The following is a 24,785-nucleotide window of genomic DNA, read 5'->3' as shown; positions in this document are numbered from 1 at the left end:
CCAGCCCTAACTATAAGCTTTATCAAAGAGGAAAGTCTTAAGTCTAGTCTTAAATGTGGAGACGGTGTCTGCCTCCCGGACCGTAACAGGAAGATGATTCCACAGGAGAGGAGCCTGATAGCTGAAGGCTCTGGCTCCTGATCTACTTTTGGAGACTTTAGGGACCACGAGTAACCCTGCGTTCTCAGAGCGCAGTGTTCTGGTGGGATAATATGGCACTATGAGCTCTCTAAGATATGACGGAGCTTGACCATAACTAGATACCAGAGCCTTTTCATTCCAGTGGAATTGCTCGCTTGGTATATATACAGCAAAAAGGTTTTCTAGCTTCTGGATTTACTTTCGTAGTAGTTTTTCATAAACAAAGTACAAGTTATTTTTCTTACACAAAACAAGTGACTTGAGGTAAACGGTTTAATGAACCTCTGATGGTTTCAGTTTGTGTCCTGGTTTCTAACGTGTTTGATTTTTTTTTCTTTTTATGGTTATGGGCACACTGCCATCATTCCTCTTTATATAACATATTGCAGCTCATCAAGAGTGAATCAAGTGGAGCTGGGAGTGTCTACTATCTCTATTGAACTTTATAAGTGATGCTGTTGTTGACTTTTCCTCTGGTAAACTTCATTTTAACCTTCATTGCTGTACCTCAACTGAACTCTGAGGTCGAGGTGAATCACTCTGACCTTATTGGACCAGAAAAAAAAAATCATACATAAGAAATGTAGTTTACGTTTTGTCGCTTTGCAGACGGGTTTTCACTGACCTTCAATTCTCTTCTGGGCAAATGTGTTATATCAGGGGGGTTTTAACACCAAATACTGACAGTGTGGCTGTTGTACCCATTAAACCTGACGTCCAGTTTAATGCTTTTAAAGGTTTATCAGACACGTGACAACAACCAACGACACTTTGTAATAGTCAAAGACTTGATTATATGATTCTGGAGAGTTATCACAGTGACACTTATTACATTTTTCATCAAAACAATCGTAAGATAAAATGTAGAAATACAACATACATGAAAGTGCTCTAGTGGCGACATTGTGCAGTGTGCCAGCAAAAGGTGAACCTGGTTCCACTTAACAGCAGGCGACCCTGCATGGCGCCCGCTGTTTCCCTGCCTGCAACGTTTTTATTGACCTCTATGTGGATGAGTGACTGGAGAATAAGATGACAATGTTTCGAGGGTTTTAATGAGAAAATTTAACTGACATTATAAAAGTGAGACATTACACCTCTGACAATGCATCCAGGGAACACAACATGACGTATGGAGTTCCACAGGGCTCAAACTTCAAGCCTTTGTTATTTAACATATACACATACAGTACATGTTTCTAGTATGCAAAAGCTTAAAATCCACACTCAATTTGCCAACTGAAACATACTTTCTGACATTTTTTTTTCATATTTTACACTACTTTTTTAGTTTTTGTTGTTGTTGTTTAAACTTGAAGGAATAGTTCATCCTGCCAAACTCCTCCCCTCCGTAATATTTCAGTCTGGAAACTGCCACAAATACGTTGACAAAATTGAACTGTTGCGGTGAATTTAGGAGAGACCCTGTGTGTGTATAACAGTGTGCTAGCTTAGCTAACAGGCTGCTAACTAGCTGACAGGCTATTGCCTGTGTTGATCATCAGATACAGATACAGAAAAACTTTATTTATCCCCGAAGGGCAATTCAGTTCCTACAGTCCACCGACAACACATAAAACATTCACACAAAATGTTTTACAGTAGGTGTCAGGGGGAGCATGACATGAAGGAACCCTAACAACTACTGCTTAAAAAAGAAGCGCCTCAATATATTTCATCAATGAGTTCCAAGAATCACACATAAATAAATAAATAAAAATAGAGCCAAATAGGCCTATTGCACATAGCAGATAGTGAGTTTGCCTGATTAAAAAGAAATTGTTTATTTGTTTTTAACACATTGTGAATCTGGTTAATGTTATTCTGTTAAAATATGGTCATACATTATATGCAGTCAGATCGTCGTTATGACTCGTTCAGCCATTCATACATCATTTAATTGAATATTTCACAGAATATACCACCTACCTGTCAGCTCCTGTTTTTGTCATATTCCAAACTACTGGATGGTGAAAAACGAACAAAATTAGCCCCTCCCCCATGGCTACAGGTAGTTTCTTTAAGGTTTTATCCATCCTTAGAGACATGCACTTCCTCACGTTGGACACTAGAGGCATCATCTGTATATTTACAGTATATCAGTCATATATGCGGAAACGAGGCGTGAGACTGGGTCGGCTGCAGAGCTCTGTACAAAGTTCATATCTGCTGGCAACGGAAAGCAGCCTGTTACCTATTTTAAGCGGGTTTTCCTGTATTTGAAAAACCAGCACACGTGCGCTAATTTTGTTTGAGAAAAGGTTAAAGTGTCTTTTATCCATTTGTTGGCTTATTGAAATCCAAACAGTTTTTGCTTGATTTGTTGTGCATGCATGTGCACAGCATTCTTTCACAGGAGGATAATCACTAAATGCTTTGTTTAGTTTTATGAAAATAGTTGTGTTTGGATTTCTTGTTTGCACTGATACTTTAATTCTCTGGGTGCTCCGCTCTGCTTAACAAATTCACGTTTTCAGGCCTCAAGTTCAAGATGGCTGTCTGCCCGACTCCGTGATCATCCGACACACACACTGCTGATAGTCTCTATCAGAGTGAAGATAGGACTGCTGTTGGAGGCAAAATGGACCCAGAAGGACAAAGGTCTGAGTGAGGACACCTGTACACACACCTACACAACAGCAACACAGACCTACACACACACACACACACACACACACACACACACACACACCTACACAGTGCAGCAGATAGCAGGATCCTGTGCTCTGTTTGCCCAGAGTTCCTCTTTGCCCTTTGGACACCACTCCTCAACTGCTGCATCAATTAGCAAATATGTAGTGTGTGTGTGTGTGTGTGTGTGTGTGTGTGTGTGTGTGTGTGTGTGTGTGTGTAGGTGTCTTGTTGTCTCTGTGTCTTTGTTTCTGTCTCTGTCTTTTGATTAAAAACCTTCGTTCAGCAGCGGTTTTGTCTCATGAATCAGATCCAGAATCACTTTAAACATTTCTATCACACCTTCGACACTGAACGCTGTCAGATTCATGCAGAGGCTGCAGCAGCAGGTTAAACACACACACACGCACACACACACACACACGCACACACACACACACACAGAAATTAAAGCAGGTCTTGGTCGTCTGATAATAGACACTTTTAATAAGAGTATGAATAGCTGCAGCTATCAATTCTTTTAGTAATTGAGTATTCTATCGATCATTCTGGCGATTAATCGAGTGATCAGATAAGAAATACTGCATCTTTTCATTAAGTTATTTTTGCTTTATTTGAGGGCAATAGTAATATAAAAGAGAAAATAAGAAAAGTCTCTGAAATGAGCAACAAATGTTTCCTGTTTTTTTAAAGTTCAACATTTTTATTGCTGTACTTGCATCTTTGAACAGAAATCCGGCACACTGCTCATGCTCAGCTTCACAATTTATTAGTAACACTAATGTTTCAGCCTTCCCGGACTAAAACATTAGTGTTGCTAATATTATTATTATATAATATTACGAGAATAAAGTTGAAATATTATGAGAATAAACTCATAACTTTAGGAGGAAAAAGTCACAGATTAAGACCAGAAAGCCGGTAACATGGTATAAAAAGGGACAAAGTGTGTACACAGCAGTACTTAAGTAATAACTAACTCCTGCACAGAACATGAGTTCATGTCATTTGACAAATTATTTCCAGGAAGTTACAATATATAGGCTAACTGTAATATTTTGCAATAAATTACATTATTATCACCATGCAGGCTTTTACTGTGATATTTAACCAAATTCAGAATTTTATTGTGAAATTCATGCAGGTAAATATAATGATTTTGCTGCTGAATCACAGTAATATGCAGGTATAATTTCAGTGAGATGACAGTATATACAGCTGTCTGTTCACAATAACTTACTGTGAAAGTGATGCAACTAGTTGCCAATAATTTACTTCAAATGTAGAGTCAAATATTTTACAGTGTATCTGTACTTTTACTCACGTGTGGCTTTCAGGGACGTCATCCAACACGAACAAACACTGGCTCTATTCGTGTTTTAACATTGACCACTGTATTCAAAGACCTCCTGACTGATTTTTAACATTAAACGTTTTATTCAGAGTTTTTCCTGGTGTGAATCAGCTGGTCTGTTTGTTTCTGAGAGGAGGAGACTCTGTGGATAATTCAGCTCCTGAACAATGAACACTGAAGGAATTCTAACCAGGAGAAGTTTCAGATGGTTGTAATCTGTAATCTGTAATCTGTAATCCTCAAGACTAAACGTCACTAAATCCTCCTGAATCAGACACACTGGATCTTTAAAATATTTAGTTTTCATCTTCAGGCCACTTCCACACTTCTAAGATACGATAATCCTTTATAAGTCCCACAGTGTGAAATTTGCAAAACAAACATGAGTTCACCAGAGTTTTTACAGAAAACACGATCATTTACATTCACAAACTTCTCATCATGCATTGTGTGAGAGTAAAAACTCTGCAGAGACAGTTTGTAGTTTAAAGAAAACAGACATGACGGGAACTTTCTGTTTGTCTTTAATACGTGTTAAATGAAGGCAGCGTAGGAACTTGTGTTTTACAATGTTAAAATTACGTATCAGAAAACAGAGACATAATAAAGTCTGATGATGAAATCAAAATCATTTACAAGACATTTACTGAGTGGAGCAGTCAGCTAAGGTGGATCTGACAGTGGTGGAAGAAGGACTTAGATCTTTTACCCCAGCATTCAAAATCCAGCTCAAGTTAAAGTATGTAAGTTACAAGGGACGACTCTCACCTATGGTCATGAGCTCTGAGTAGTGACTGAAAGAATGAGGTCACAGATACAAGCGTCTGAAATGAGTTTCCTCTGTAGGGTGTCTGGGCTCAGCCTTAGAGATAGGGGGAGGAGTCAGACATCTGGAGGGAGCTCGGAGTAGAGCCGCTGCTCCTTCATGTTGAGGTGGTTCAACATCTGATCAGGATCCTCCTGGTCCAGCTGGTAGGAGGCCCCGGGGCAGACCCACAACACACTGGAGGGATTATAGATCTCATCTGGTCTGGGAACACCTCGGGGTCCTCCAGGAGGAGCTGGAGAGTGTTGCCGGGTTTGCTTGGCCCACTGTCCCCGCGACCCGGCCCCGGATACGCAGATGAAAATGGATGGATGAGTATATCACACAGAAAGCGTTTTATCAGCTGGAGGCGTTTTTTTCTTATTGTTTTTACTGAGAATTAAACTTTTTGCTCATTTTTGCGTTGCTATGCGCCTCGTGTTTCTGTGCTCTATGTGTTTGGTGTTTTTGCCAGAGCGCCCTGAACTCCTCGAGTTGAAGAAAGTTCAATTCAGAGCACCCAATGGAATGATTTGAGAGGCAGGCCTCTTTACAAAGTTTACCAAGTTTACAGTTGGTAAACAATGGAGGAGAAACTGGTGGTAGTGGTTGCTGGATACCCAGAGCTATACGGCCTGATGATAGACAGCAGGTTGTCAAACTGCCCCTGAGTCATCCTAAAATCTGCCTGTAAACGTCCATGATGGAGGAGAAGCTGCTGGACCAACTGGTGGTACTCCCCATGATCCAGCCTCTTTTTTAGGGTCTCATGTACCCACACAGATCTCTGTTTATCTGCTGACAGCCTCTCACCCTCAACCAGAGCTACACACAGTACCCTCTGCCTCAACATGGCAGCAGCTACACACTGATTACTGCAGGATACATAAGCAGTTAATTGATTACACAGGAAGGTTAGGGTGAGGAGGTGATGGGGTGGTTGTCTGGCAACAATAAAAAGGTGCAGCAAGTGTTTTTAATAGTGGCATTCAATTAAAAAAAAAGAAAAAGAAAAGGCAATGCCGTGCGCCTCACATTTTGCAACCTGCAAAACCTTTTCTGTGTGATCGAGGCCTAACTCTGCATCTGATTGGCTCCCTCTGACATCCTGACCCTATCAAACCAATCTCACTTCTCCTCCATGAACTTAACCAACCAAAACAATCAAAGGCAACGAGTGCAGTCAGAGGGAGAGCAGGGCGGCTCGTTCCTTTGCTTCCTAGGAAACACAAATTTCATTTTAAGGTACGTCATCACCATGTTTCTTTTCTACAACCTAACCTGTGTAACTTTTCATTGGTAATGGGGCACCATTTAACTACAACAGTGACTGGCTGCGTATCATGGTGACATGAAAGCACAGCACTAATTTATAGGAACATAGGAACCGCTGTGTGAGGATACGTTGGCTATTTAGAGCCATCCACCAAACCAAGAGGCAGAACCTGATTTAAAGTTGAAATAATTAAAGCTGGTGGTCAGAACATAAAACTGTGTGAGAGTTTCTATGTTCTGTAATATCGAGGAGGTGATTGAAAGAAAACCTTTAAATGGGAAAAACACTTTCAGAACCAGTAACTCTTCCAACTCTCTAAAGTCCAGTTCAGACCAAAGATTCACGACAAGACGAAACCTTTTTATATATACAGTACAGGCCAAAAGTTTGGACACACCTTCTCATTCAATGCGTTTTCTTTATTTTCATGACTATTTACATTGTAGATTCTCGCTGAAGGCATCAAAACTATGAATGAACACATGTGGAGTTATGTACTTAACAAAAAAAGGTGAAATAACTGAAAACATGTTTTATATTCTAGTTTCTTCAAAATAGCCACCCTTTGCTCTGATTACTGCTTTGCACACTCTTGGCATTCTCTCCATGAGCTTCAAGAGGTAGTCACCTGAAATGGTTTCCACTTCACAGGTGTGCCTTATCAGGGTTAATTAGTGGAATTTCTTGCTTTATCAATGGGGTTGGGACCATCAGTTGTGTTGTGCAGAAGTCAGGTTAATACACAGCCGACAGCCCTATTGGACAACTGTTAAAATTCATATTATGGCAAGAACCAATCAGCTAACTAAAGAAAAACCAGTGGCCATCATTACTTTAAGAAATGAAGGTCAGTCAGTCCGGAAAATTGCAAAAACTTTAAATGTGTCCCCAAGTGGAGTCGCAAAAACCATCAAGCGCTACAACGAAACTGGCACACATGAGGACCGACCCAGGAAAGGAAGACCAAGAGTCACCTCTGCTTCTGAGGATAAGTTCATCCGAGTCACCAGCCTCAGAAATGGCAAGTTAACAGCAGCTCAGATCAGAGACCAGATGAATGCCACACAGAGTTCTAGCAGCAGACCCATCTCTAGAACAACTGTTAAGAGGAGACTGCACCAATCAGGCCTTCATGGTCAAATAGCTGCTAGGAAACCACTGCTAAGGAGAGGCAACAAGCAGAAGAGATTTGTTTGGGCCAAGAAACACAAGGAATGGACATTAGACCAGTGGAAATCTGTGCTTTGGTCTGATGAGTCCAAATTTGAGATCTTTGGTTCCAACCGCCGTGTCTTTGTGAGACGCAGAAAAGGTGAACGGATGGATTCCACATGCCTGGTTCCCACTGTGAAGCATGGAGGAGGAGGTGTGATGGTGTGGGGGTGTTTTGCTGGTGACACTGTTGGGGATTTATTCAAAACTGAAGGCACACTGAACCAGCATGGCTACCACAGCATCCTGCAGCGACATGCCATCCCATCCGGTTTGCGTTTAGTTGGACGATCATTTATTTTTCAACAGGACAATGACCCCAAACACACCTCCAGGCTGTGTAAGGGCTATTTGACCAAGAAGGAGAGTGATGGAGTGCTGCGGCAGATGACCTGGCCTCCACAGTCACCGGACCTGAACCCAATCCAGATGGTTTGGGGTGAGCTGGACCGCAGAGTGAAGGCAAAGGGGCCAACAAGTGCTAAACACCTCTGGGAACTCCTTCAAGACTGTTGGAAAACCATTTCAGGTGACTACCTCTTGAAGCTCATGCAGAGAATGCCAAGAAAATGCCATAATATGAATTTTAACAGTTGTCCAATAGGGCTGTCGGCTGTGTATTAACCTGACTTCTGCACAACACAACTGATGGTCCCAACCCCATTGATAAAGCAAGAAATTCCACTAATTAACCCTGATAAGGCACACCTGTGAAGTGGAAACCATTTCAGGTGACTACCTCTTGAAGCTCATGGAGAGAATGCCAAGAGTGTGCAAAGCAGTAATCAGAGCAAAGGGTGGCTATTTTGAAGAAACTAGAATATAAAACATGTTTTCAGTTATTTCACCTTTTTTTGTTAAGTACATAACTCCACATGTGTTCATTCATAGTTTTGATGCCTTCAGTGAGAATCTACAATGTAAATAGTCATGAAAATAAAGAAAACGCATTGAATGAGAAGGTGTGTCCAAACTTTTGGCCTGTACTGTATATCACTTCCTGTCGACGTTACAGATCAGAAGCACAGAGAGTCGTTGACTAGAGATGATACACCGTCTCGTCGTGAATCTTTGGCCTGAAGTGGACTTTACGTTAAGCACGTTTGTCCTGAGGAGTCTGTTCCTGATCATGTCTTGCAGGGCATCAGATATACAGAAACATAAACATGTTGCTGTCACATGACTTTATTTTCCTCTGTGGGTGAGAAAACATTTCTGAAAGAGGCAGAATAAATCTTTTTTTAAATGCATCATCATCATCAAGCAAAAAACAAATATCTGGAAACTTGATTTACCCTGAACATCATGAATTAAGTAGCTTTAGAGTTAAAAAACAAAGATATGTTTCACACTGTCTGACAGTATCGTCTCGTCTGCTCGCTGCAGCTCTTTACTGAAGCTACATCAGTTGTACAGCTGCATCGTTCCATCAGATGGAAACAAGAATATCAAGTTCAGCAGAAAAGTTTGGAGAAAAGTCCGCAGTGATTTGGACTCGTTGCAGTCAAACAGTTAGCTGTTAACGTGCAACCAGGCTGACGTCCCAGCAAGCAAACATCTGACCACAATCATCTGCAACTCTCTGTGACGTCGCCCAACGATATTTTCTCACACTGTCAACGAGCTTTAAGAGGACGACAGAAATACGGCAGGAGGTGATGAAAACAGTTTCTCAGTCCATCGGGGAGAATTTTTTTAGTCCAGATCCCCAACGCCAGCGTCCGATGAAACATCTCGTAACCTCCTCTCAGTACTCCTCTTTGATGTTCAGAGGCAGGGAGGAAGGCGACACCAACCCATTGCTGCCGCTGCTGCTCGTCACCATGCCGACGCTGTTCCCGCCATTTCCGTGCAGGCCGCCACCGCCACCTCCTCCTCCGCTGCTGTTGCTGCCGGTGGGAGGCGTGGGTGTGGTGGTGGAGGAGGCCGGCTGCTGGAGCTTCTTCTTGTTGATCTTGCGCTCTTTGGCCCGACGATTCTGGAACCAGATCTTCACCTGGAGCAGAACAGAAGACATTTTTATTTTTGCTTTAAGAAATCATGTTCGTATAATAACAGGATATCTGCAGGATTCTGGAAAACATGAAAAACTATGTGACACCTAAAGTACCAGTTCAGTGTTTTTGCATGTTTTAACCTGTTTACTATTAATAACATAGACACACTGTATTTTGGACACTTGACCTTTAAATGTAAATTAATTATAAAAATAATAAACTTTATTTTTATAGCAACTTCCATACAAGAAATGCAGCACACAGTGCTTTACAGTAAAGGCAATATAAGCACCAAGTGCTTCACGTCATGAGATGAAATAAATCCTAAAAAGTCATAAATCATGACATCACCAAATCATTGAGTTGTAAAACTATAAATCATAAAATCAAGTAAGATTTTAAAAGTGTTGCAGCAGCATGAAGCGTAAAAAGAGTTTCAGACCTGTATGAGGAAGTCAGAGTGAGTTAAAGTCTGAAGTGAACAGATATGTTTTTCTATTGTTTTTCTATTGACAATTTGAAGACAATTTGACATGGTGGCCAAAAGCTGAACTACGCCGTCAGGACCCGTCACGTGATGCTACTAGGGCCAAAACGACTATTTCCCATAGACACAGACTGTGAAAGAGACGTCTATAATTATGTTTGGGGTTTTTTAGCATCACAACCCTCAAAAAAAGACTTGTTTCACTATCAGTGTTTGGCCTGACATCATTTGGATAGCCTAGAAAAGTTGCAAGACTGAATACTTTTATCCCCATTCAAGTTAGCAGAGCGCTAAACCTGAAAGTAGCTGCTCGGCCACACTCAGTCTTTGTTAGTCTTTAGTGCACTTTCTCAATGTGAAAGATCCGGGTACTGTTTTTAGTAGGCTACTGTGGATATTAAGCCCTTTGGTTTCATGTGCCACTGAACAACTTTAATAGGAATGAACGCAACCCAGCCTCCAACACTGTATCCAGGTGTCTTAATACATCCACGGATTGTTAGCAATTAGAGAAATAAAATAAAGCTAGAAATTTAATTTTTTTAAATCAAAGGTGTCAAAGGTTAAACGCAATAATAATCACGTGATTACTTTAAATCTCAAACATGTCGTACTTCGTATAAGATCCAATAAAAATGCATTAAAACAGTTCTGATCAGTAACATGGTTTTATATTAGCCTCGTGTGTGTTGGCGTACCTGTCTCTCTGACAGACCCAGCGATGTGGCGAGCTCCGCCTTCCTCCTGATGGTGATGTATTTGCTGTAGTGAAACTCTTTCTCCAGCTCCAGACGCTGGTGGTCCGTGTAAACCACCCGGTACTTGTCCTTAGTCCGCGTCTTTCCATCTGTAAAACATACAAACATAACCATGTTAAAGGAAATAAAAAAAGTGTTGCACTCAGAGCTGTATTAGTGGTAGTGGTAGCTAAGAGTATCACCAAGAACACGAATAAAAGTGTTTCCAAAAATCTCAAACAAAAAAACTGCAATGTAAAGAAACAACTAATCTTGAGGACACATCAGTGAGTTTGGCGACGTGATCCTGAGTTAACTTTATCAAGAAGGACAAAGCCGCTAACATCAGCCTAAATTCTGATAAGTGTCCAGAACCAGCTCCCACACAGTGGTCCAGTTATAGCTAACTGATGATCCACTAACTTTTTGCCTTCAAAGTAACGCTACGTTACCACCGTAGTCAGTAAGCTAGCCTGCTAAAATTACCAGCTCCACTCTTATTACAGTCACATCATTAAAGAGCAGGACAAACCCGCTATAGTTAGCCTAAACTCTGATGTAGCATTTAGAAGCATCCAAAACCAAACAGTGTGTATTCCCGGCATAGCCCTCAACCACACGAAAACATCAGCTAGCTAATGATATGCTACTCTTTACCTGGATGTAATGCTACTACTGTAGGAAGTGTCCTAAGCTAGTTAGCCAGGCCTGTTAACACTGGCATCTCATAGTGGAGCAGACACATTGTTTAATTTGCTCTTTATAGTTTTAATCTTTTGTTTTTGCTTTTTGAAAGGCTAAAGCCCTGAACATACTCCGCAGGAACAGAGACATTTGTTCTTTTTCTCGAGGTGGCAAGAACAAGAACAAAGTTCTTTCTGGCCAGGACATTTCATACTTCAGGAGGAACTCCTGCAGAACTCCTGGGGAGTCCTCATAGGCCCCTCCCACTGCCACATACATCACACGCGCTTTTCCACATTAACCACGCCCACTTCAAATTTCTGACCAATCACAGAATAGTTCTCGGAATCACACAAGAAAAAGTTCTACCCAGATGATGTGTCAAGAACAAGCTGCAAGAACTCCCAAACCAGGGCTGCAAGAATAAAATGACATCATTCTTTTGTACATGTACAGGCCTTAATTAAAGACTATAACCTCCAAACTCCTTACACAGAGTAGCCTATGACCGTTTACAACATGATTAAGGGACAGGACAAAGCCGCTAATGTTAGCCTTTATTAACATCCAGAACCAGCTCCCAAACAATTTGTGTTCCTAATCTGTGACCTATACTATAGTTAGCTAATGATATGCTAACTCTTTGCCTCATAATAAATGCTAGGTTACTGTTGTAGGAAGTATCCTAAGATCGTTAACCAGGCATGATAACATCAGCATCTTATTTTAAAACAGACTCACTGTTGAATCCATTTTTTACAGTTTTACTCTTTCTGTTTGTTTTTGGAAAGGTTAAGAAATAGACACAAACCTCAAGTTCTATACAGAGTAGCCTAACATTTAAAACATGATTACAGAACAAGACGAAGCTGCTAATGTTAGCCTAAATGCTGATTGAGATAGCACCAGTATCAGCACCAAGATAATTTATTAAGCTAATGTTATGCTAACTAATGCTACGCTACTACTGTAGGCTAGGCAGTGAGCTAGTTAGCCAGGCTTGTTAACATTAGTGTCTGTTAGAGCAAACACACTGTCTGGTGGTTTTTGGGAGGTTTTAGTTTTAGAAAAGTTTTGAAAACACATATCACGGTCACAAAAATCACACCGTCTGTTAGCATGTAAAAATGTGAATGAAGCATAGGGACTGGTAGTATTTTATATTATGTGTTATAAACCACTCATATAAAGAGACATCAGTACAGTTCCTGAACAGACTGATGGATCTGTGTGTTCGCACCATGACTCCTGTATTCAAATAGATGACCTGCCTCAGGTGGATTTGCATAAACTGAACTCATATCAGCTTCATTCATTTATGGACACAGTGTTCATGTGTTACTGTTTAACTCTGTCACACGGTCCAGCTGTTAAAACTGAAGCTCTTACTAATGATCGCTAAACTTTATTAAACTCAGTGAGCTTTGTGAGTGGGAATCCAGAACGTTTCCAAAAATACTGAATGTGTAAAACTAAATTTAATGAAGGTGCATTGTGCACAAGACATCAGGAATATTTCCAACACTCCTTTAGACACTGAAGATTATTTAGCACGAATAGCAGAGAACACTGAGACGCTGTTTGTTTGACAGTGCAATTAATGATGCATTTGAGACTTGCAGTTGCTTTGAAATGTAACTCCACAGTGTCACAGTGACGCAGACCTCCTGTCTGTCTCTGTAAGCTGAAACCATTTCCCTCAGTGGAAACAAAGCTTTGATTTACTTTAATTTCACAGATAAGAAACAATAAATTGTGAAGACAATAAAGCCTCCACACACTGTGTGTGATTTATCCTGGCTGAAATATGAGCAGAGGAAATCTCTGCTAGCTGCTAGGCTAATTTATACAATGTAAAATGCCATAGGCTTGTGCTAATAACGTTAGCATGTTGTATTTGTGGGGAAAATGTGTCCAGATAAAGACAAGTGTTTGTCTGTGAATGCTGCGAGTTATAGTGAAGCTGATTTGTGTTTGACACTGTCTCTATGAAGCCATGTTTAATGTGTGTTTAATGTGTGTTTAATGTGTGTCACAGAAACCTCCACTGCTCACTAGTGTTTTGGAGGTGTAACTGCAGAGTGACACAGACACACCAATGCACAAGTATAGATGCTCACAACAGCGTAGGTGAAGTGCGTAGGGTCTGCTGCACAAATCCCCCCTAATGGATGTTGCCTTCATCTATGGGACGCCTGCTCTACCCACTCACCCACTAGGTGCCCCCAGTTGTTAACTGTTTCCTGTTTGCGAGGGAGTTATTTTGCTCTGATTAATCAGTGGTGTGTTACGTAGGCCTATTCGTCCTGTCAACACTCCCATCAACAGCAAACACAGTATGATACGTAGCGCGTCGCAGGTAGACCTGACCGACACTGAGCGAGTGGTGCTATGTGACGAGCTGGGATGAGAACGAGTTGGTTTTCTCCTGCTGATGGGAAAGCAGTCTGTTTTTCATAGGTTTTCTCGTATTTAGAAAAACCGTCGTACACACACCAATTCTGGGTGGAAAAGGGGGATTACAGAGCAGTGAGCGTCACTGTAGACTCTCAGTCTGGTTTCATGACATTTTTGAAACAAACAAAAAAAGATGAAAATCAGCACCAGAATCACCGAGTTAAACACCTGCTAATGTGTCGCTAACGATTTAATTAAAGGACACACAACAGTCACACGTCTGCACTGAACTTAAATCAGCAGCTACTGATTGGTCCAAAGGTCTGGGACAGAACAAACTGTCCTAAACAGAAAGCAGCAGAAACTCATCTGCAGACACAAACTGAGACCTCAGAAATAAAAGGCAGACAGAATGTCAAAACCCTGTGGAGGTAAATGTTGGACTCTCAGCTTCATTAAAGAGCCTTCAGCTCTCTTTAACACGCTCTGATTCAGTATTAACACTAAACACACACCAGTTTCTATAAGTGATGTGTCTTTAAACACACACACCGTCTGTCCTCTGATGGGGGACATCTGTCCCAACTTTCTGCTTCATTTGTCAGAAAGTAAAAACCTCCATCGTCAGATAACGAGCCGAGAGAGACGAGACGCTAATGAAGGAGCGTAAATCACAGAGCTCTTCAGTCTGTCTCTGCGGACGGAGACAAAGACGGAGACAGACAGAGGACTTACATTTATTCAGCACATTTACAGAAATATCTAGAACGTTTCTGTTCTCTCTCAGGCTGCAACTTATTGTGTTATTGAAGCTGAAATTATTTTCACATCATTTTTATCATTTAGTGTCATTACAGAGTGAATTATACTCTGTGTTTTCATATATCTGATGATGCAGAGACATAATCTGACAGCAGTTTGGACTCCTGAAGTGTTTGGTTAAATTTTCATTTATTCGTCCATGCAGGCGACAGTTGGTGAAACTCCCTGATCATTTAAAATCAGCTTACTCACAGTGTTGTTTTAGAGTTTATTAAACACTTTAAACATGTTCATCAATATTTACGGCAGCCTTTAGCCGTGTTTAAAGTTTTACAGAGACATTATAAAATCAAAATATTCAGTGACTCAGACACCTGAGACTTTACTGTTGAGAGAAATAAACTAATTTCCCCAAATGTTGAATTGCTCCTTTAAAATAAAGCAGCTTCACTTTATGAGTCGTTGAAACAGAAACACTGAAAGTCAAAAGTCCCCCAGCAGTCAAATGTACCTACAGACAAACGGCAAACATGGCGTGCACCAAAAATATTCGACAGTTTCTACAGTCAGGCTTCCACCTCACCATCGATGCCAATTTCCCGCCTCCAAAAACATTTTTTCCATCAAGTCTGTTTTTATACATCACAACTTCTCTGAAGTGGTGTGCGCCTCTCTCTGGCCTCGTCATGTGCGTACACAGTGTTTGTAAATGACACCTCCAGGAACACAAAGTCGCTCTGATTTAGTGCCGCTTTTTGTCCTGAACTGTCAGAATCACTCAGTTACATCCTGAAAATATCAGAATGAGCCTTTAAAACCCAAAAAACCTCCCTCAGGTAAAACCACTGATATTTACCAGAAGATAGTACATGAGGGGAGTACATGAAGAGTATCAGTCATGAATGTTTTTTACTGCGTTCCTCTCCTGTTGAACAGCTCACAGCATCTCAGATTTTTCACTGAGCTCGTTTAGTATCAGGAGCCCTTTTTAAACAGGAGTTGTGCAAATTTGCAGGAAAGCCCAATCAGTCTTTTTTCAGCATTGGCAGTATAAAAACAAAATCGGGGAGTGCAGCAAAATGCCGCCTACCTACTTTTGTTTATACAGAATGCGCCTTTTTCGGGGCAATGGGGGGCGTGAGCAAGTAACAAAACGTGTAGCTCAGCGTGTGACGTAAACAGTGACGTGGGAGGGAAGCCGCGGCTGCTCAGTCCTTCGGCGATTCTCTCGTAAGTCGGCCCGTTCTTCACCGTCCCCGTCATCTGACGGTTAATGGCCTCTTCGTTTGCGAGGACAAGGAGGGCGCGCAATTCCTTGTCTCCCCAGTTGCTCATCTTTACGGTCCATACATTATTACTATCCACCACCAGTGGCTCGCACGTGCGGCGTCATCAACAGCTCCTCCCGTTGCAGAAGGCCGCCTCGGTCTGTTTAAACTAAAAGTGTTCCACCAATATGTCTACCCTACGAGGAGGAAAATTGGGCACCTCGGATCAACTCGCCAATCCGGCTCTGTGTGTCTAAACGCTCGCAGCTTGCCGGCAAAACGGCCCAACATTCGCCGAAAATCTGGCAGTGTAAAAGGGGCTAATAATTATCAGGACAATGAGTTCTGATTTAAACATTCAGCTCTGACACTTTCAGACAGAAACACAGGCTCATCAGAGTAACGTTAACAGATGTACTGAGAACACCATAAAGTCACAGTATTTATAGTCTCAAAACTATAAACAAACACATGTCAGTATTCAAACTACACCAGATTGATTTTTCACTGTTAATGGACAGAAGTGTATCAGCAGAAAAAGTGCACAAGTATCGTCAGCTTCATGCAGTAACAGCACATGGTGACATGTGATTGTGTGACGTCATTGGTGTCGGAGCAGTGTGGAGACAGTTTGAGGTACTTTGTGTACAGTTAGTTAGTCTGGTTCCCAACATGAGGGGTCGGGCCCCTCCAGAGGGTCGACAGGTAAATCTGAGGGGTCGTCACGTGATTGACGAGAGAACAAACACACGTGGTTACGTTTAGGAATAAAGAACAGGGTTTGGCTTTACAATCTTACAGGAAGTGTTCACTGGCTTTCTGACTTTCTCTGCATTTACTTTCGTTACACCGTGTTATCTCTTCACACCGCAGGGTGCCGTTCAACAACAACAGCAACCTGCCGCCCAACATGCCAACGTGAGAGGACGTCTTTTTTCATCACTGTCTGACACTGGAGGTCACTGCCCAAGTGCCGGATTCTGACGACTTGGGAGTGAGACCGGCTTGGACAGGTCATGCAGACGTGTCTCTGTAAAGGCTCCAGCAGCTGCTGAAAAACGCCAACCTGGCCTCACTCTGAAGTCGTCGAAAATCAGCATTTGGTCAATGAGTTCTGGTGTCAGACACCAACGAAAAAACAACCACCGACTTTCACCAGGAAGCTGGTGTTCACTTCCTGTAAGATTGTAAAGCCAAACCCATGTTCTTTGTCTGGAAGAGACACTCCTGACTTTGACCCAACTCCTCTGTGAGACGCTCAGAGTGACAGATGTGATATACAGAGTGAGAAAATCCTCGATGGGTCAAACATGCGCCAGACTTTGACCCAGGAGTCAGAACCTGAACCTCCACCAACACCTTTGACACCCAAATACAACAGCCTGACTTCTGTCCACATCTCACCCCAGACAACAAGAGACACGACACACTGACTTCACAGAGGCACCAGCTGAGAGTCACTACATTTATTCAAGCACTGAAGTACAAGTTTTATGTACATGTACTTCAGTGGAGTGTTTCCACGTGGCTTCATCTCAGAGAGAAATACTTTTACTACGCTCTGTTCATCTGACTGCTTTAGTGACTCAACAGATTCAGATTATTGATGCAATATATGATCAATAATCAATGATGATGTATTATTACAGATAATAAAGTCATATCAGTTCCACCTTCACATCAGTAATATCAGAGATTACTCTGAATGAGTAAGAGTACTATCAGCTTTAAGTAGTTCGAGTACACAAGTGTTCTCACTGTCAGGCTGATCACAGAGGAGCTCCTGTGTCACTGTGGACTTTATATTAACCTGTTGGTGACTGATGATCAGGTTCACACTGATCAATAAAAATCTGCTCTGATCGATGAACTGATTGTTACTGAGAGGAAGCCACACACACACACACACACACACACACACACTTCAAAGTGACTGTCCTCTTGTCCTCTCCGCCCAGAGACAAGCGGAGGACAAAGACACATTTACATCACAACAGCTTCAAACCAGCTCAGAGCGACTTCACACCTCTGATCCTGCACGAGACGAGACGGGACACGGCGGGAACAGGTCCCTCCTCCGTCCATTCACACACACACATACAGAGACACACACACACACACACACACACACACACACACCACATTAATGTCCACAGATTTTATGTGTGATCCGGGGCTTTAACGCTCCGCTCAGTTCAGGTTATTTTAACTTCTTCTGTCTTTTTCAGATCAGAAAAGAGGAAAAACCTCCAAATACACATTTAACTGTATTTATCTCCAGTGTAGAGTCAGTCTGCAGACACAGCTGCTCACAGTGAATGAAATGTTCCTCACGGCATAGTGAACTGGTGAACATGAACGCGCACTGTGATGCGCGTGACATCAGGTGGGAGCAGAGGAATAAATAAATATATATTAATGAACTGACAGATTCAGATTTCTCTTCTGGAAATGTGCGCGGGAAAGCGCATATTAAATTAGGCCACGTAACAGCTCATCTGCATATTCAAACACTTTCATAACATTCATTCATTCATTCATTCATGCTCTGTCCTCACGGCGGTCTCCTCCATGCTCAGTGATCTGATACAAAGTGTTTCCATCTGCTTTATTTCACACATGAAGAAGTGTCTCGTGTTTTTGTCCTCGACAAATAAATAAAGTAAATAAATTAATAACATTTCAATAGAATACCAAACTGTCTTAATGCGAGCAATAAATTACGAAAGTTTCATATGTGTGAGCGTGAACCTGAAACATTCATCATCCATCAAGACAAAGATTTAAAATCTCAACATCAAACTATGTCTGACGTCACATACAGAGAAACGTCACTGTTAAAAGTTTAGCTGAAAAAAATAAAAATAAAGGAGCGATGGAGGCGAAAATGTGGAAACTGTTATTATTATTATCATTATTATTATTATTATTATTATTACTATAAGGCTATATATATATATATATATAGCCTACATACATACTGTCGTCAGATACAGTCTGAGAGGAGCGTCTTCACTCCAATAGGCCTACCTTCTGCTATTAATAATAATAATAATAATAATAATAATGATAATACCAAAATACTAGGCCTTCTTATAGGATTATGGATATTACATACAGATTTTAACGTGTTTTAAACACATAAAATATTATACACACTCAACACCTGGTCAAATGTTTGTAGTTATTATCATTATTATTATTATTATTATTATTATTATTATTATTATTATTATTATTATTAACCTGTGACGTGTTTAATAATTTGAATTTAATAAAGCTGCTCATTATTTTCTCTGTTTTAAAACCAAACATGATTTTATCGGAGCCATTTTATTTATTTAATGAATTAATTAATTACTGTATTTATTTATTTATTTATTTATTTATTTATTTCAGCTCACTCTGTTGCCCGACTCTCAGATTGCCTGTAGAAACTTGCTGTGTGTCCGGACAGCTGAGGCTGATTATTGATTATTGATCCCGACAGTAGGCGCTGAAAATGAAACTCAGTGTGTGTGTGTGTGTGTGTGTGTGTGAGGCCGCTGTAGATATCTGCGGACAGATTTGAGTATCTGAGTTCATATTAAAATATGACGGATCTGTCATTAAAACATTTAAACACGTCATCAGACAGGTGCAAATAATTCATGTTAAATAATTTAAATATTTAAATTGAAGCGGAGGAGTAAAAACAGGACACATAAGTTATTAAGACCATTTTGGGGGTTTATATCTGCAGCTATTATAGAAATGAGATCATATTTATATCTGCTCAGGATCTGCAGGTGATTATTAATATTAGATATAAAGAACTGGTCTTACTGGGGTTAGTGGGCGGCGCGGAGCTCCGGCGGATCCAGTCGTACGGGTTCCTCCTCTGCGGGGATCCGGGGGACAGCTGCCCCGCTGAGGCGTTCAGGGCCGCGGGCAGCAGCGCGGACGGCTGTCCGGGGAACTCCGGGGGACTGAAGCCCAGAGGAGGACCCACCACCCCGGGCACGGTGGAGGCGGCGGAAGTCCCCCCGGCGGCTGCGGCCGCGGCGGCTGCAGCGTAGTGATGGGACGACCAGTCGTCCCGGGCCGGCGGAGGAGGAGGCGGGTAGGCCGAGCTCCAGCCGCCGGGCCCCGGGCCGGGCTGCTGAGACGGGTGAGGGTCGTTGTTGATGCCGTGGTGGTGGTGATGGTGGTAGGCGGAGAAGTCTGAATACTGCGGCGGGGCCGGGACCGAGAAGTTCTGCGGGCTGAGGCCCGGGTGGCGGGTCACCGGGGTCTGGTGCGGGTACATGGCGGGGTCCTTGTCCAGCTGCAGGTAACTCACGTACATTTTTCCAGGTGAGGGGACTCCCTCAGCATACTGTGGATCCAGCCTGCCTCTGTGTCCCCTCGGTGTCCCCTCGGTGTCCCCTCTGTGTCCCCTCGGTGTCCCCTCGGTGTCCCCTCGGTGTCCTCCCTGTCTCACCTGTCTCCAGGTGAACTGAGCTTCACTCTGTGTCCGAACCTCCACCTGTCCTCTGTCCTGTCTGCCTCTCACCTGGTCTGCAGGTAAAGTGAGCTTCACGGTGTGTTCTACCTGTCCACACCTCCACCTGTCCTCCGTCCTCTGTGTGTGTGTGTGTGTGTGTGTGTGTGTGTGTGTGTGTGTGTGCGCAGTCTCTCCATCAGCTGTCCGTTAAAACCTGCTGCAGTCACATGGTCACTTTTATTACTCTTATCTCCCTCCCTCTGCCTGTCTGTCTCTCTCTCTCTCTCTGTCTGTCTCTGTGTTTCTGTCTCTCTGTCTCTGCAGTGGAAAATATCACTTAACAACTATGTTTTAATACAAACCCAGAGACACATTTTAAATAACAACCTCATGAAGTGAAGGAGGAAATAACAACTGATGTGTGATCTGTGTCTGTGGAGCTGACTATGTTTGTTTGAGTTCATGTTGAATTTCAGTTTATCACATTTAATTTTGTAAAAATCTTTGTACTGAGGTCTCATATGTGCTGCTAATGTTGCTCTGTGTCCACCCGAGGACACAGCTCTCTGTCTGTCTGTCTCTGTGTCTGTCTGTCTCTGTGTCTGTCTGTCTCTGTGTCTCTGTCTCATTTCCATCACAGTCCCGCTGCTGCATTTCAAAGGCCTCCATCAAAGGAACAAACACGGAGCTACAAATCACCTCAGAGTCACATTAAAAAAAAGACTAACGTGTCGTCAGCAGTGACGACAGCTCAGCTGCGTCACTCATTCGTTCATTTTTCATTCATTCATTCATTCATTCATGAGGCTTCTCTTCATTTCCGTCCTGTCAGTCACTTCACTCACTTTTACTTTCTTGTTGAATCTGTTAGAAAATAATAACAATAATTGTGATTGTAACAAAAATACAGTAAATTACAATAAAAACAAACCAATATTTTAATTAAAATATATAATCAAATGAATCAATAACAATACTAGATGATTAAACTAATAAATAAAAGAAATTATTATAGAAACAAAAAATACAGTAAATTACGATTCAAAACACATTAAATCAATATGGTAATAAAAATACAATCAAATCAATGAATAAATAAATAAATAAATAACAAAACACAATAAATTATGATTCAAAATAAATTAATTTGTTAAAATATTTACAATCAAATAAATCAATAATAATCAAATTATAGGTGTGGTCAAGTCAAAGTCACATCTGCCTGTTTTATATCCTAGTTTTTAAATAATAATGATAATAATAATAAAGTTCATAGTCTACATTCAGTGCCCTCACACCAAAACACAGGAAATAAGTAAATACTGACAAAATAAATATGCAGATCATTAAAACTTGTTAAACAGTAAAACTGAAATTCTTTAATTCAGTGTCATTAAAAACTATTTACTGTTGTATATATGTGTGTATGTGCATATATATATTTATATGTGTGTGTTTGTATTTGATTTGCTAACATCGGTGACACTGTTTATGTTAGAATAATCAATATCAATAAAATATTAATAAAAAAACAATTCAATGTGTTTAAAATCAAATTAAAGGACAAATTAAAGTCAAGTCTCTGTTTTACTGATAAAGAATAATAATAATAGTTCTTATCCTTGTTCTTCATTACACGTTAAGTTTGAGCAGCAGGAAGTATTTTCTCTTCAGTGATGTTAAAACTGTTCAAACTAAAACTTTTCACACTATTTTAATTTTCAGGATAAATGTCACTGCAATAACAAACCTTTAGGAGATACATAATAATAATAATCTAAATAAAGCCATAACTTTTATTTTATTAACATCATCTTCTAATTTAAATGAATGGTGAAACAAAGCATGAAAATATATAAATATGATGTCATTAGTGACGTCTCCTCTTCAGTCTGCACTCACTCTGTCATTTTAACACTGAAAACATTCAAATCTGATTTTTAATCTCGTGGAGTCACAGTTTATATAATGATGTGTTTTCAGTCTGAATAATTATAATAACTGTTTCTTTGTCACATCATAAATATCAAACAGGCGACAGGAAATACATTTTAAGGTGAAATGTTCCTGCTGAGAAATTCAAAAATAAGAATTTAATTATGAGTCAAAAATAAGAAACAAACTGTGAAAAATATTTTTTAGATTTGATTTTACTGACGTTGTTTCTCCTCAGAGATCTGCAGAAATCAGTGGTGACGAAGTGCTAAAGTAAAACTGAGGTATTTGTTCTGAAGTATTTCCATTATGTCCTGTTTTATACTTGAGCTCCATCTCAGAGGAAAATTATGTTTTTATCTGACATGTAAAAGTTTCTTCTGTTAATGCATAAATTCTATTTGTATTTGATTATTTTCACTGCGACTTTCTCTAAAACAAATTCTGAATATTCCTCCACCTCTGGAGGAGATAAACTGACATTTAATTTAACCTCAATTAAAATATTTAAAGACATAATGAATGAACTCTGTAAACGTCAGACTGAGTTTATAACATTTAACTGTTTGTTTAATATTAAATTTATTCTTTTGGTTTCAGTTTCAGCTGCACGTCTCTGATATTCATGTTTTAATATGCATGTGGAGGTTTGAACTTTATTGTTTGTTTTATGTATTTATTATGTTTCATGTTGAAGTCTGTTTTATTCAGCGACACATTTTCTACCTGAGGAAGTAAAGTTCAAGTTAAAAGCTGAAGTTCTCTCTCTTAATTATTGGCTCTATTTATTTACTTATTTATGAATTCACTTAGTTTCAGTCTGTCAGTGTGCAACTGCTGAAATGAACTCTGGATAAATTATTTTATCTCTGTGTCTTTAATTGATTAATAAAGGGGGAAGGAAAACACAATATAAAAACAGACATTAATAAATCACAGAGCAACAGTCTGCACCCACATTAATTAAAGTGCAGTTATATTAGGACACTATATCAGGGAACAGTAAAAAAAATAAATAAATAAAAGAAGAAGAAATAAATTGAATAAAATAAACAAAATGAAATAAACTGATAATTCCCTCAGCCCATTATGATCTGTATTCCCTCAACAACAACAACAAAACAAATTTAAATAAAAACTGGAGACAAACTCTGACCTCTGCCAGGTCACAAACAGGTCGTTAGTTCACTGATTCATTTTGGGACTTTCAATCACAAAACCAAAGAAAAAATAGCATAAATAAAATATTCACAGATAGTTTTATGTTTGAGATCAGAAACTGTCTTTAATAAGAAGTGAAGAAAATAATAAAATAAAGTAAAATCCTTTTTTACAACATTGTCAAGAAGAGAGAAAGGAAAAATTATCAGTTGTTAAATTCACCGTCTGTAATTAACACACAGACAGACAGACAGACAGACAGACAGGAAGCAGTGAGGTCAGCTACAGGTCAGCAGCTTCACTCCTTCCTGAACTGAGAGCAAAGACAGAAGAGGAGGAGGAGGAGGAGGAGGAGGAAAAGCTGACTGACTCAGTCTGACCTGTAAACATGAGCAGAAACTTTTAAAACCAATAATCCATATTTTTATGTCAGTACTGAGCTGCTGACTCTCAGCTCATTAACACTCAGTGTTCACTTTATTAGGAACACCTGAGCAGTTTATTCCAGTTTAATACAGCAGCTCTGCCATAAATTCTCCGTTCACATCAGATTTGTTGAAATTGTTGGAAATGTGAAAATTTAATTAAATTACAGTTCTTATTAAAGTCACAGTATTCTACATCATATGGTGACGGGAGGCTCCTGTGTTTTCATTCATTCATTCATTCATTCATTCACTTTCCAAGCCTTTTCCAGCTGACACTGGGTGAGAGGCAGGGTTCACCCTGGACAGGTCACCAGACTATCACAGGGCTGACACATAGAGACAGACAACCATTCACACTCACATTCACACCTACGGACAATTTAGAGTCACCAATTAACCTGCATGTCTTTGGACTGTGGGAGGAAGCTGGAGCACCTGGAGGAAACCCACGCTGACACGGGGAGAACATGTCAGAGCACCTGGAGGAAACCCACGCTGACACAGGGAGAACATGTCAGAGCACCTGGAGGAAACCCACGCTGACACAGGGAGAACATGTCAGAGCACCTGGAGGAAACCCACGCTGACACAGGGAGAACATGTCAGAGCACCTGGAGGAAACCCACACTGACACAGAGAGAACATGTCAGAGCACCTGGAGGAAACCCACGCTGACACGGGGAGAACATGTCAGAGCACCTGGAGGAAACCCACGCTGACACAGGGAGAACATGTCAGAGCACCTGGAGGAAACCCACGCTGACACAGGGAGAACATGTCAGAGCACCTGGAGGAAACCCACGCTGACACAGGGAGAACATGTCAGAGCACCTGGAGGAAACCCACGCTGACACAGGGAGAACATGTCAGAGCACCTGGAGGAAACCCACACTGACACAGGGAGAACATGTCAGAGCACCTGGAGGAAACCCACGCTGACACGGGGAGAACATGTCAGAGCACCTGGAGGAAACCCACGCTGACACAGGGAGAACATGTCAGAGCACCTGGAGGAAACCCACGCGGACACGGGGAGAACATGTCA

The 24,785-nt window shown here is 40.9% G+C and overlaps 1 protein-coding gene across 1 annotated transcript; it reads right to left on the bottom strand.

Moving 5' to 3' along the window:
- Positions 1-8,588: 8,588 nt before the first annotated feature.
- cdx1b (caudal type homeobox 1 b) lies at positions 8,589-20,208 on the bottom strand. Its single transcript, XM_033639611.2, has 3 exons — positions 19,577-20,208; positions 10,602-10,750; positions 8,589-9,415 (listed from the first exon to the last, which is right to left on the bottom strand). The coding sequence occupies exons 1-3, from the start codon at positions 20,076-20,078 to the stop codon at positions 9,167-9,169; spliced, it is 900 nt and encodes a 299-aa protein (XP_033495502.1). The 5' UTR covers positions 20,079-20,208; the 3' UTR covers positions 8,589-9,166.
- Between the last annotated feature and the right edge of the window lie 4,577 nt (positions 20,209-24,785).

The sequence above is a fragment of the Epinephelus lanceolatus genome, chromosome 11 (assembly GCF_041903045.1).
Source record: "Epinephelus lanceolatus isolate andai-2023 chromosome 11, ASM4190304v1, whole genome shotgun sequence".
Taxonomy (NCBI): Eukaryota; Metazoa; Chordata; class Actinopteri; order Perciformes; family Serranidae; genus Epinephelus; species Epinephelus lanceolatus.
This window is presented reverse-complemented; position numbering and strand designations above follow the sequence as displayed.

What these genes read in the sequence shown, in the direction of transcription:
- cdx1b (XM_033639611.2), bottom strand. Translation starts at nt 20,078, where the DNA reads ATGTACGTGAGTTACCTGCAGCTGGACAAGGACCCCGCCATGTACCCG. An exon ending in CGCGCCGCCCACTAACCCCA is followed by an intron (nt 10,751 to 19,576) that starts GTAAGACCAGTT and finishes TATGTTTTACAG; the next exon opens with ATGGAAAGACGCGGACTAAG. An exon ending in TGGGTCTGTCAGAGAGACAG is followed by an intron (nt 9,416 to 10,601) that starts GTACGCCAACAC and finishes GTTCTGCTCCAG; the next exon opens with GTGAAGATCTGGTTCCAGAA.